General features: G+C 45.1%; 1 protein-coding gene across 1 annotated transcript; it reads right to left on the reverse strand.

Annotated features, from left to right (window-relative positions):
- Positions 1 to 269: 269 nt before the first annotated feature.
- On the reverse strand, positions 270 to 2,748 carry LOC133418539 (macrophage-expressed gene 1 protein-like). The gene is made up of 2 exons (XM_061707273.1): positions 2,290 to 2,748; positions 270 to 2,077 (listed from the first exon to the last, which is right to left on the reverse strand). The coding sequence occupies exons 1-2, from the start codon at positions 2,746 to 2,748 to the stop codon at positions 416 to 418; spliced, it is 2,121 nt and encodes a 706-aa protein (XP_061563257.1). The 3' UTR covers positions 270 to 415.
- Positions 2,749 to 13,783: the final 11,035 nt, after the last annotated feature.

The raw sequence follows: 13,783 nt of genomic DNA on the forward strand, positions 1-13,783 counted from the left end.
TATTTGATGTAAGCCCAGTGGATATTTAAAGCTTACAGAAGGCTGCATTTAACTGCTGCTATGTCATTCCTGCAGTATTTCTGCAGCTGTTTTGGTCACTGCTATTATTTGTAATATATTATATTATTTGTAATCAGCACAAATTATCTGTCCCCATATGATCAAATCCACCATCCTCCCTGATTTTCTTTTACAACTCGAGTACTGATCATATCTAATGTTGCTAAGGTGATAATAATAAGCTTCTTAAACAAATGAAGTGTAAGTATCAAGTATCATGAATCATGATAAGCCTTTAATCATATGAAAATGTTCTATTTTACGGATTAATAGTGCTGCGATCAATGAGGAAGTTTAAAACATAATCTCTCATATTATGTCTATGGCGGCCAAGCCCCTACGGTCTAAGCTGTTTTTAAGCTTCATCTTGGTATGTCTGCCTTTCCACTTCCTGCTGTATTTCCACATAACTACCTCTCCTCAATCCAGACATCCCCCTTCTCTTCCTCATTACAATCACACCCACTATGGCAATCAGAGCCATTATACCTATCACTCCAAATGCTACCCCTGCCTTTTCCCCACTTGACATCTGATTTAATTCTGGGTAAATCTGTTGCATGATGTCCTTCATTTCTTCTGGCTTGACAAGTTTCCATGCTTTGGTCTGCCCCACTCTGACCCAGCTCTTATCTCCCTCGGTCATCACCATCACCGTGTTGGTGAGTTGCATGCTGACAAGTGCGGGTTCAGTGAACGGAGGCAGGCGGATCGGTAGCAGGTCCCCACCTGTGAACAGTCCGGACTGGACACAGTAAAGAATTTCACATCCGTCGCTCACTGTAGCGAGGTGTTGACTGAACTTGGGAGGGCATCTGCGTTGGTTGTTGGCCAGGGGGTTGTTTGCCTCACAGCTAAAGAGCCCTCCAAATGGGACTGCGTATTTGCTTCCGACCTCATAGTCGTTACTCACACACATCATTAGACCATCTGAGAGAAATTTTACTGCAATGAAGTTTGCGGGACAGCTTTTAGCTTTGGTGAGGGGGTTCAGAAGTGAGGGGCTATAGATTCCTCCAAACAGGTAACCCGAGTTGGCTGGGCCTTTTCCATCCATAGAGCACCAGTTGGTCCTGATACGAGCAGAGCCAACATGGTACACGTGCTGGCACAGCTTTCTATGGCAAGTTTTCAACCACAAAAATCCACATTTATAACTCTCCGTATGGCAGTCGTAAGACGTGTAACTCTGCTGTATCTCCTCTGAGCGCAGCAAGGTTGGGGAGTAAGGTGAGCGACAGGAGAAATTTCCTGTGTCGAGGTTTTTCTGAGTCAATTTATCACAAAGTGGACCTGCATCTGAGCTGAGTGCAACACACTCCTGGTAGACGCCCCCAAAACTGAGGTTGGTGTCCGGACCCACACAGGACTGGTCATCAACGTTGGCCTGGAAGTTGTAGTTGTCCGAGCTAATGTCCACACATCCAGGGCGGGTGTTGACCTGGTAGTAGCGATCTATGGCCCGACTCAAGGTATGAGCCACTTTTTTTACTGTGGGTTCTGGCAGATCAGGTAAAGATCTTGAGTGTATGAAGTAGTGGAGGGGAAATCCTGAGCGGTCGATAGCAACCAGATTGTTCCTGGTGTTTTCCTGCCACTTCTGCAGAGTGATACCAGGATAAAAAGTAATTCCCCCATGGCTTTGCATAAGTGAGTATTGAATGTTGGACTGGTATGTCTGGAGTGATGAACTCTGTTGGTTATTCTGGCTGCTTATCTCAAACTTGATCTTGTCAAAAAAGTTGAATCCAGCTAAGGCTTTGACAGTGGTACTGTCTGAGCTACCGTCGGACACGTATGAAGAGCGGAGGTAGTCTTCCTGTACCAAAGAAGCCCCGGCACTGATACTCGTGATGACATGAGTTCCGTAATCCAGGACCAGCCTCTCTGACAGATAATCTGCATTCTTTGTCTGGTTGTTCTCAATTGCATCAGCTATATCTTTAACTTGAAACGCGAAGCGTGAATCCAGAGTAAAATCTGGGTAGGCCTTAACTGTGTAGATGAAGTTGCGGACCTTTTGAAGAAAGAGATAATGGTACCATTATTTTTTTATACTTAAATTATTTTCCTTATTATATGTATTTAATACTTAAATATTGTTATGGTATTAAAAAAAACAAAGTATTAAACAATCTGCAAACAAAAGCAATTTTCATGCAGGAACCTTTTTTGTTTTTTAATACTATGAACCACTTAATCTGCAAAGCCAACAAAACAGAAACTTACCTGCACTCTAGTTGCAGTTGAAGAGTCCTGGACCTGATGAGTTTTCATCCTCATGTTCTCAAAAGAAAACTTTCCATTCAACTTTACATTACCCAAGCCAATTGATATGTCAGCATTTATACTGTTAGAGGTACAACTCTTCTGGTCCAGCCAGGAGCTGATTATCTCCGAGTTGGTCTCGATGCCGGTCTCCTTGTGCGGGATAACAAACACCTCATCTGGGATGAGGTAGAGCCCGTCCTCGCTGGTCTGACACTGGGAATAGCTGAGGTTCACGACTCGACCCATGTCCATGTTGCGGAGATTGTCCCAGCCGCCGCCCGGCAGCACCTCCAGAGCGGTGATGCTCAGGTTGGTGGAGGCGCGACACTGCCTGAGCCCGTTGTCCGGGCGGCTCCCCGGGGCCGAGGCGCAGGCCTGCAGGCACCAGAGAGCCAGCAGCGTCGTAGCGAGCTTCATGATGGCTTTGTAAGAGATGGGAACGGGAACACCTGACTTTAAAGTGCAAGCCCAAACCTGCCCCCTCATGTGACTTGATGATCAAGAAGTTTTTATGACTTTCAGTTTTGTGTCCTTTCTTTGATACTTTGATCTGAGATTCGGTTTTGCCCCTTCTCCAGACCACTGAGTAATATGTGAAAATAATCCTCTAAATATGAACATTTTACTTGTTCCATAGCCTATTTGTTTTGATTATCATCAGCTGTTACTTTACTTACGAGAAAAGAAAGAAAGAAAACAAGTGAGTCTTAAGTAATAGAACTATAAATGCAGTATCTGCATTTAAAGTTATATTACTTTATGCCCTGATCACATAAATCTGTGATCTGACTTTTCGGTTAGTGACCTGTGTTACAAAAATGTTTCAGTTTCAAGATGAGGATGGCGTAATACTGAAAATTAGGTAACTCTAAATCTCCATATTCTTTGGATTTTTGCAATGTCTTTAGACTAATACGTTGTGTTTTATTTTTCCACAGAAATTTTGATACATATGAGTCCAATTATTTAAACCAAGAAAGAGGGGGTTTGAATGGTATCATTGAGAAAAAATAATTTACTTTTGGTAAAACCATCATTTTAATGGTGGCAATTCTACCCATGAGCGAGATGGGGAGAGAGCTCCATCTGGAAAGATCATCTTCTATTTTCTTTAAAAGCTGAACATAACTTAATTTTATTAACTCTGACAGCCTAGGGGAGATGTTTATGCCTAAGTATCTAATGTTCCCTGATTGTAATTGAGTATTGGTTATATTCCTAAAATTGCAGTTAACACACAAAACAGTGGATTTAGACCAATTAATAGAATAATCAGACAGAGATGAAAATCCCTCTATAAGTGCGATTGTCTGTGATAGTGAAGATCGTGAGTTCTGGAGGAAGAGGAGTACGTCATCCGCATAAAGACTTATTTTGTGCTCTAATATTTTGCATTGTATACCTTTAATATTTTGATTTTGTCTAATAGCTGCTGCTAAAGGTTCAATAAATATTGCAAATAATGAGGGAGAGAGAGGGCAACCCTGTCTAGTGCCTCTTTGCAAGGTAAAACTTGTAGAGATTTGATCATTTGTCCTTACACGTGCCTTGGGAGAGCTGTATAATATTTTTATCCAGTCAATGAAAGATTCACCAAATCCAAATTTATGTAAATTTGCCAATAGAAACTTTCAATTTACCTTATCAAATGCTTTTTCCACGTCTAAGGATATAATAGTAGTTTCCTGTTTATTGATACTGGAATAGTCTATAATATTTAATAATCTGCGAATATTAGTAGACGAATGTCTACCTTTAATGAAGCCTGTTTGATCCGGATGTATAATAGAAGGGGTGACTCTTTTCAGACGTTCAGTAAGGGCCTTGCTAATTATTTTAAGGTCTACATTTATCAATGAAATTGGGCGGTAGCTCGATGGGAGCAAGGGATCTTTGTCCGGTTTTAATAAAAGACTAATATTAGCAGAGTTCATATTTAAGGGTAAGCTTTTATTCTCCCTAATATTTAGAATCATTTTATAAAATGTTGGTGCTAATATGCTCCAGAATTCCTTATAAAATTCAGCTGGGAAACCATCTGGGCCCGGGGCTTTATTATTGGGCATATGTTGAAGAGCTTCATGGAGTTCTCCTATTGAGAGCGGTGAGTCTAAATTCGTAACCTGTTCCTGGTGTAACTTCGGCAGATTAATGTCTCCAAGAAACTCATTAATGGATTGATCAGATGGTTCAACTTGTGACGAGTATAATTTATAGTAAAAGTCTCTAAAGACTGAATTTATTAAACAGGGATCATGTGTAACTTCCCCTGACTGGTCCTTAATAGATGTTATGGTTGTTTTTTCTTTGTTTATTTTTAATTTATTGGCTAAATATTTTCTCGATCTGTTAGCATGTGCAAAGTTTTCCAGGCGAAGCCTTTGTACTAGAAACTGCGTTTTTGCGTCAATTATTTTATTTAATTCTATTTTAGTTTTCCTTATTCTGTTAGAGGTCTGGAAGGCCTCCTCTAGCGTTTTTATTTCACCTTCTAATTGTTTTGTTTTTAAGTTGTCTTTTTTTTTCTTATTTGAGGAAAAGGAAATTATTTTGCCTCGCATTACTGCTTTTCCTGCTTCCCATAGAACGCTCGCTGATATTTCCGGATGGTCGTTATTTTGCAAAAATATATCCCATTCTTTCTTAAAAAAGTTAGTAAAGTCGGGGTCTTTGAGCAATGATGTATTAAATCTCCAAACTTTGGAGGATGATACGCTCCCCCTCTTCCCCAGAGTGAAAGAAACAGGTGCGTGATCGCTAATATCGATTGGGTGGATTTGTGATTCTGAGATATCTCTCATCAGAGAGCTACTGACTAGAAAATAATCGAACCTAGAGTATGAGTGATGAACGGCTGAGAAAAAAGTGTAGTTCCTAAGGGTTGGGTGTAAAGAGCGCCATGTATCGCAAAGACCCAGATCATTCATGTATTGCTTAACAATACTTGCCAACTACTGTGTCCGCCTGCATTACTGAGCCTGTCCACTCCAGGGTCCAGAACCATGTTGAGGTCTCCTCCGATGATGACTGTGTTGTTTAGGTGAGCAGAAAGTGAGGTGAAAGGGGCACGGTGGCGCAGCTGGTAGTGCAGCCGTCTCACAGCAAGAAGGTCCTGGGTTCGATTCCCGCCGGGGGACGCTGTGGGCGCTGAAGTGCGTGTTAGTTCCCCCATGACTTCAGCGCCCACACCATGGGTGGGGTTGGCGAAAGGGCCTTTCTGTGTGGAGTTTGCATGTTCTCCCCGTGTTCCCTTGGGTAGCTAATGGGAGCTACCCTCACAAAAACATGCACACAGTCCTGGGCTATACATGCCCCCTCTGGCCAACTGGGGCGCCATATTGGGGTGGGGAGGATCCGGAATAACGTGATCCTTCCACGCGCTACGTCCGGCCGGAGAAGCCCCACCCTGTCTGGTGAAAAGATGCGGCCTGCTCACTCCTCAGGTTAAGGAGGAGACCTGAGCTCAGTGCAGGGCCCTCCCGGGGTTGGTAGAGGATGGCAATGCCCAGGACTGTCACTTAGGTAGGAGCACGGGGTGGTAAAAATGGGAAAAAAACGAAAAACCGAAAAAAAAAAAGAAAGTGAGGTGAAAAAAGAGTGAAAAAATGAGGAGTCATCAACATTTGGACCATATACATTAGAAATGCATAAATTCAAGCTTTGAATTTGCAAGACTAAAATTAAATATCTACCCTCTGAGTCAATGTGTGTGTCCTTTACAGTGAAATTTATTCTTTTATGAATAAGAATGGCTACCCCTCTTTGTCTGGAGTTGTAACAGGCTGAGAAAACATGCGGAAATTGTAGCAAAACAATGTCTGCCTGCAGGATTTGTATCTGATTAAGATTTTAAGTTTTAATCTCTTTAACCTGTTCCCGGCTCCGTTTACATTCCAGGTGACAAACTTTAATTTATCCATAATCCAATCACTGAAAATAACATTATATGTAAATGGTAATGTTGCAGAAGTTGGATGTGTGTGTGCCATGTTAATCTAAATGTGTGTTTGTACCAATTAACCAACCGAAAAGTGCAGCAGAGTGAGACATGGAGGGAAAGAGGAAAAAAGGAGTGTGACAATTGAGGTGGGGTGAGGGGGAGGGAAATAATTCTAATCATAATTAAAAGAAAAAAGAAAACAGAAAAAAAGATAGAGAAGAAGGGGAAGAGAAAAGAAAAAAAAGAAACGATCACCAATGTGTGACTATAACTCATTGAGACTAGCAGATCAAAAATTATTAATACCTTAATATGTGCCGAAAATGTTTATGAAACTTTATCTGATCTAATCACCAAGTGTTTATGAAGCTATCTCTAATCTAATTATCAAATGTTTATAAAGCTATATCTAATCTAATCACCATTTAGTGAGAGAGAAAGAGAAAAGAAAAAAAGGCAAATTTGTACTCATCTCTCAGAAGAGCCAGGGAGTGATGTTGGGGTCGCGGTAAAGTTGTCCGTTCACGTACAGCCAGTCGACGGTGATGACAGCCCGAGCTCCCTCCGAAATGAGCCTCCTCCGGACCGGGAAGAGGACTCGGCGACGGTCCAGGATCTCCCGGGGGAACTGGTCGTTCACGGAGAACGGCAATCCGCGTAGCTGTGGTCCACGGCTCCGAACCTGCTCTTTCTGCTTAAAATGTTCAAACTTGGCAACAATGGGCCTGGGTCTCTGGGCTTCCGATCTTCTTCCTCCAAGGCGATGGACGCGGTGAAACGTGATGGAATTCGCCATGTCTTCCGGAAGCTTCAGGTGGTTCCGGATGAAATCCTGAACAGTTTCCTCAGGATCCTCATCAGCTTTTTCGGGGATCCCAGAGAATACTAAATTGTCTCGCATGCTTCTTGATTGAAGGTCTAAATTTGCCTCTTTCATGGACTTATTCTCCCTTTTAAGCTGACTCATCCCCTCTGAGTTTTTACCGACTCCTTTAAATCCCGGTTTTCAGCCGCGAGCGATTCCACCTGCCGTTGGCTGAATTCCAGGGAAGCCTGCAGCGCTTGTATCTCCCTGTGCAAGACCTCAAGGAGGGACAGACGGTTCTCAAAGCCATTTAGCCGGGCATCGATGGAGAGCAGGGCGTCTGTAGTGGTGTTACCTGGGGATGATATGGCTCCAGGTGATTTTTCGTCCCGGGATCTTTTTGACGATGAGGCGTTTGGGGTAGCTGCATCTTTTTTACCCATGACAATCCTATTGTAGTTTTCTTCCATATACTCCAGCAGGGACTCTATGGTTTCTTTCTGATCCAGATTATTTATACCTATATAACCTCTCTGTTGAATAAATTTTCGCTTAATGTACTCTTACTATTTGTTTAATAACCGAAAGTATATTTTTCAGCTCGACATTGAATGCTGCTGCTGTCTCGTGCTCCTCGTGCTCCTACCACATCTCGCGAGAACTCAGAACCTCCCGAGCTCCAACAACAACCACAGTTGCTCCAACTACCCCACAGTTGCTCCAACTACCTCCACAGTTGCTCCAACTACCCCACAGTTGCTCCAACTACCCCCACAGTTGCTCCAACTACCACCCCCACAGTTGCTCCAACTACTTAACTCCCTGGTACAATTCAGATATCCGCATGTTGAAACAAAACATGCGTAAAATGGAAAGGAAGTGGTACTCTTGTAAGTCTGTAGACTCTTATCGTGAATGGAAAGATATTCTTATAGTATATAAAAAAGCCATTCGCAAAGCCAGAACAGCTTATTAATCAACGTTGATAGAGGATAACAAAAGTAACCCACGTTTTCTGTTCAGCACTGTAGCCAGGCTGACAAAGAGTCACAACTCTGTTGAGCCGTGCATTCCTGCAGCTCTCAGTAGTGAGGACTTTATGAGCTTCTTTAACAGTAAAATCATGAGAATTAGAGAAGAAATCAACCAGCCGGTTGTGGGCGTTTCTTCAGCTTTAGGGACTTCCCTAGGCTCTGACTTGACTCTAGACTGTTTTGATCCTATAGACCTCCCTGAGCTGACCTCACTCATCAATAGAGCTAAGTCTACCACATGTATGTTACACCCCATCACGACTCCACTATTCAAACATATTTTTTCTCTTATTGGTACGACAATACTGGACCAAATTAACCTATCCCTAAGTTTAGGATATGTACCACAGGTTTTCAAAGTTGCAGTAATTAAACCTTTACTTAAAAAACCTTCTCTTGACCCAGACACCTTAGCTAATTATAGACCAATTTCCAACCTTCCATTTGTATCTAAAATTCTGGAAAAGGCAGTTTCAAGCCAGTTATGTGACTATTTGTATAGAAATGATCTGTTTGAAGTCTTTCAGTCAGGGTTCAGAATGCATCATAGCACAGAGACAGCACTGGTTCGAGTCATGAATGACCTCCTTATGGCCTCAGATAAGGGATTAGTGTCCATACTCGTTCTACTGGACCTCAGATAAGGGGTTAGTGTCCATACTGGTTCTACTGGACCTCAGATAAGGGACTAGTGTCCATACTGGTTCTACTGGACCTCAGATAAGGGATTAGTGTCCATACTGGTTCTACTGGACCTCAGATAAGGGATTAGTGTCCATACTGGTTCTACTGGACCTCAGTGCTGCTTTTGACACTGTAGATCAGCATTTTACTGCACAGGTTAGAGCATGTTGTTGGGATTAAAGGGACAGCTCTACGTTGGTTTAAATCATATCTATCTGACAGGTTCCAGTTTGTTCATGTACATGAGGTTTCTTCAGAACAGTCAAGGGTCTGTTATGGTGTTCCGCAGGGTTCAGTGCTAGGGCCAATCTTGTTCAGTTTATACATGCAGCCGTTGGGAAGTATAATCCAGAATCACGGCATACACTTTCATTGCTATGCTGATGATACGCAGCTCTATTTGTCTATGAAGCCGGATGAAACAGAACCGTTAGTTAAACTTCAGGCATGTCTTAGGGACATCAAGGACTTGATGTCCAGAAATGTCTTGCTTCTAAATTCAGATAAAATAGAGGTTATCATTCTTGGTCCAGAGCATCTTAGGAAGGGATTAGATGGTGTTGCGATGGCTTCCAGTGCAACTGTGAGAAACCTTGGTGTTGTTTTTGATCAGGATTTGTCGTTTAAACCATATATCAATCTGGTTTGTAAAATAGCATTTTTCCATCTCTTTAATATTGCAAAGATTAGGAAAATCTTCTCGCAGAGTGATGCAGAAAAACGAGTTCATGCGTTTGTATCTTCTAGACTAGATTACTGTAATGTGTTATGTCCAGCTGATCCAAAATGCAACAGCACGAGTGCTGACAGGAATCAGCAGGAGAGACCACGTCTCTCCAGTGTTGGCGTCGCTCCATTGGTTACCCGTAAAATTCAGAATCCAATTTAAAATTTTATTACTTTCGTATAAAGCCCAAAACGGCTTAGCTCCGCATTATTTGCAAGACCTGATAGTGCCTTATGTTCCTGTCAGAGCTCTCCGTTCTCAGAGTGCAGGTTTACTCGTAGTTCCTAGAGTATCCAAATGTAGATTTGGAGGGCGGGCGTTCTGCTATCAGGCACCACTAACTGTCCAAAATGTAGCAGCCCGGCTCTTAACTAGTAGTAGTAATAAGAGAACACACATCACTCCAATTTGATCCTCTCTTCACTGGCTTCCCATTAAATTTGGCATCCATTTTAAAATACTGGTGCTAACTTTCAGAGCTTTGCATGGCCAAACACCACAATACATCGCTGACCTCCTCCTACCTTATGCGCCAAATCGGGCTCTTAGATCAGCACACCAATCGTTACTGTCTGTCCCTCAAACTCATTATAAATCCAAAGGTGACCATGCTTTTCAAGCTGTTGCGCCAAAATTATGGAGTTCTCTCCCTTCACAACTGCGTTCTCTAGACTCATGTGAAGGCTTTATGAAGCAGCTGAAAACGTTTTTATTCAGACAGGCTTTTGGTTAACCGTTCGTTTTTTGCCGTCCCTGACCCACCAGTCTGGCCCTCGGCAGGAGGGTCCCCCCTGATGAGCCTGGTCCTGCTCAAGGTTTCTTCCCTCCTAAAGGGGAGTTTTTCCTTGCCACTGTTTGGCTTAAGGTTTTTCTCCCACTAGGGGAGTTTTTACCTGCCATTGTTTATGTAATAACTGCTCGGGGGTCATGTTCTGGGTATGGGTCTCTGTAAAGCGTCTAGAGACAACTCTGTTGTATTAGACGCTATATAAATAAAATTGAATTGAATTGAATTGAATTTATTGTGTCTCTGCGTTGCTGCTATGTTTTTAATTGTGCGTTGCGACTATGTTTTTAACATGCCAGCCCAGTGCTGTTTTCTGTACCTTGTTAATTTTATCTAGGTTTTTATATATATGTATACTATTGGTATCTTTTCTTTTTAATCTCTTTTAATTTGTGTGCCTTCTTTTAATGTAAAGCACTTTGTGATTTTATATCTGTGAAAGGTGCTATATAAATAAACTTTACTTACTTACTTACTTTACTTACTATGGAACCAACTTCCAATCTGGGTTAAGGAGGCTGACACCACCTCCACCTTTAAAACTAAACTTAAAACATTTCTGTTTAGTAAAGCCTATAGTTAGTGTTTAGTAAACCTGTAGCTGGTGTTGGTAAATCTCTAGGTAGTGTAAACTCTAGTGTGTTATGGCCCTTTTGCACTAGTCTCGCTTTTCATCGGTTCTACCCGCCACGGCCCCGTTTTGCGCTTTTGCATTCGGGCTGAGACGGGTAGAGCCGCTACAAGCCGATACTATTTCTGTAACCATTCTGGCGAGGTTCTATCTCAGGGCTGAGCAGGGACTATTTCCGACGTCACCACCCTCCGCGCCAGTGATTGGTCGGGGGGCGGGGCAGTCACCACCCTCCGCGCCACTGATTGGTCGGGGGGCGGGGCCGTCACCACCCTCCGCGCCACTGATTGGTCGGGGGGCGGGGCCGTCAGACGTTTGAATCAGGAAGCGGGAGTCAGCGCGAGAGCGACCCGCGGCTCGCAGCGATTTTAAGCGCAAAACGTCTGTTTGGTGATCCAACTCTGAGGTGCAGATGTTCATAAACCTGGTGGCTGAGGAGAGAATTAAAAAAGGGATGTAGACGGGCTGTTTTACTCTCAGCCGCTCACGGCTCCAGCTGATTTCTCATCAGCGCCGACATGAACAAAGCGGTTGCGCAATCGAGTACGTCACAGCAGCTTCACCCCAACCTGCCCACTTCTCACCTGGCTGTGGAAAAACACACGGGTGGAGGCGCGTCGAGCCGCGCCGTGCCGAGCCGGGCTGAGGCGAGACTAATGGAAAAGTGGCATTAGAGTCGCTCCTGTAGTTTCTTGCCCCCCCCCTCTCCTCCCTTTTTTCTCTTTTGTCCATGTTGCAGCATCCTCTGCCAGTGGCGAAGAGCATCTCTGAATGCACAACACCGGAACCTGCAGCGTGGGAGTGAGAGGGGCAGGGTAACGGACCGGTCAGGCGGGGGAGAGGTTTGTCCGTCAAGACTTCTCTCCCTGGCCCTGCCCCTTCTCAACCTTTCCCCGACCCTGCACCCCAACCTGGGACTTGATGATTGGGCCGGAGCTTCGGGAGCTGCGTGCTGGCCTGCGGTCACCACCCCTGGTCATCCCGTTGCTGCTTCCACCTGCCTGCTGTCCCCACCCCTGGTCATCCCGTTGCTGCTTCCACCTGCCTGCTGTGCTGTTGCCGTCCCTGACCCCCAGTCTGGCCTTCGGCAGGAGGGTCCCCCCTTATGAGCCTGGTCCTGCTCAAGGTTTCTTCCCTCCTAAAGGGGAGTTTGTTCTGGGTCTGTTTCTCGGTCTGTTCTGGGTTCTGGGTCTCTGGAAAGCATCTAGAGACAACTTTTGTTGTATTAAACGCTATATAAATAAAATTGAATTGAATTGAAAAAGATGGGTTTTTTCATAGCCCTTGCTCATTGTCAGTTATATGGAGGGTGCTTAAAACGGTAATAAAAAACAAACAAAGTCAAACATTCAGTCTTCAGGAGTTTATTAAGTAAGGGATAATGCCCGACGAGGTGTACATTAACATAAATTTATACCACGGTCACTTACCAAAAAACATAAATATTAAATCAGTTATTCATGCTCTAATGTGTTTTCAGTTGAAATCATTAGTTTTATAACAAGCCACAGCTGAGCGGCTGAGTGGACTATTTAATCTCTTGTCTGCAGCCGTTGCAACCTGGTAAGTTACAAAGTTTTTTAACAAGCCGAGTTGTAGACATTATGTGGTGCTGGTGAGTAGGTTGTTGAATAGAGAAGTTTAATTTCTCAATCACCTTTCTCTCAGGTTGCTGTTGTGGCCTGGTCAGCTAGTGGTTGCTTGCTACTGTTGCCTGGTCTTCAGCTAGTGGCTAGTCTGCTCCCTCAGCTAAGGCTGCTGCAGAGCCAGGACCTGGTGGTGTGGTGGCTGTTGCTCCTTGGCCTGGTGGTGTGGTGGCTGCTGCTGCTCCTTGGCCTAGTGGTGTGGTGGCTGTTGCTGCTCCTTGGCCTGGTGGTGTGGTGGCTGCTGCTGCTCTTTGGCCTGGTGTTGTGGTAGCCGCTGCTGCTCCTTGGCCTGGTGGTGCGGTGTGGTGGCTGTTGCTCCTTGCCCTCGTGGTGTGGTGGCTGCTGTTGCTCCTTGGCCTGGTGGTGTGGTGGCTGTTGCTCCTTGGCCTGGTATTGTGGTGGCTGCTGTTGCTCCTTGGCCTGGTGGTGTGGTGGCTGTTGCTCCTTGGCCTGGTGGTGTGGTGGCTGCTGTTGCTCCTTGGCCTGGTGGTATGGTGGCTGTTGCTCCTTGGCCTGGTGGTGTGGCTGCTGTTGCTCCTTGGCCTGGTGGTGTGGTGGCTGCTGCTGCTCCTTGGCCTGGTGGTGTGGTGGCTGTTGCTGCTCCTTGGCCTGGTGGTGTGGTGGCTGTTGCTGCTCCTGGGCCTGGTGGTGTTATGGCTGTATCTGCCCCTTGGCCTGGTGGTGTGGTGGCTGCTGTTGCTCCTTGGCCTGGTGGTGTGGTGGCTGCTGTTGCTCCTTGGCCTGGTGGTGTGGTGGCTGTTGCTCCTTGGCCTGGTGGTGTGGTGGCTGCTGCTGCTCCTTGGCCTGGTGGTGCGGTGTGGTGGCTGTTGCTCCTTGCCCTCGTGGTGTGGTGGCTGCTGTTGCTCCTTGGCCTGGTGGTATGGTGGCTGCTCCTTGGCCTGGTGGTGTGGTGGCTGTATCTGCTCCTTGGCCTGGTGGTCTGGTGGCTGCTGCTGCTCCTTGGCATGGTGGTGTGGTGGCTGTATCTGCTCCTTGGCCTGGTGGTCTGGTGGCTGCTGCTGCTCCTTGGCCTGGTGGTGTGGTGGCTGTTGCTGCTCCTTGTCCTTGTGGTGTGGTGGCTGCTGCTGCTCCTTGACCTGGTGGTGTGGTGGCTCCTGCTGCTCCTTGGCCTGGTCTTCAGCTAGTGGCTAGTCTGCTCCCTCAGCTAAGGCTGCTGCAGAGCCAGGACTTGGTGGTG

The sequence above is a fragment of the Cololabis saira genome, chromosome 18 (genome assembly GCF_033807715.1).
Source record: "Cololabis saira isolate AMF1-May2022 chromosome 18, fColSai1.1, whole genome shotgun sequence".
Classification (NCBI taxonomy): Eukaryota; Metazoa; Chordata; class Actinopteri; order Beloniformes; family Belonidae; genus Cololabis; species Cololabis saira.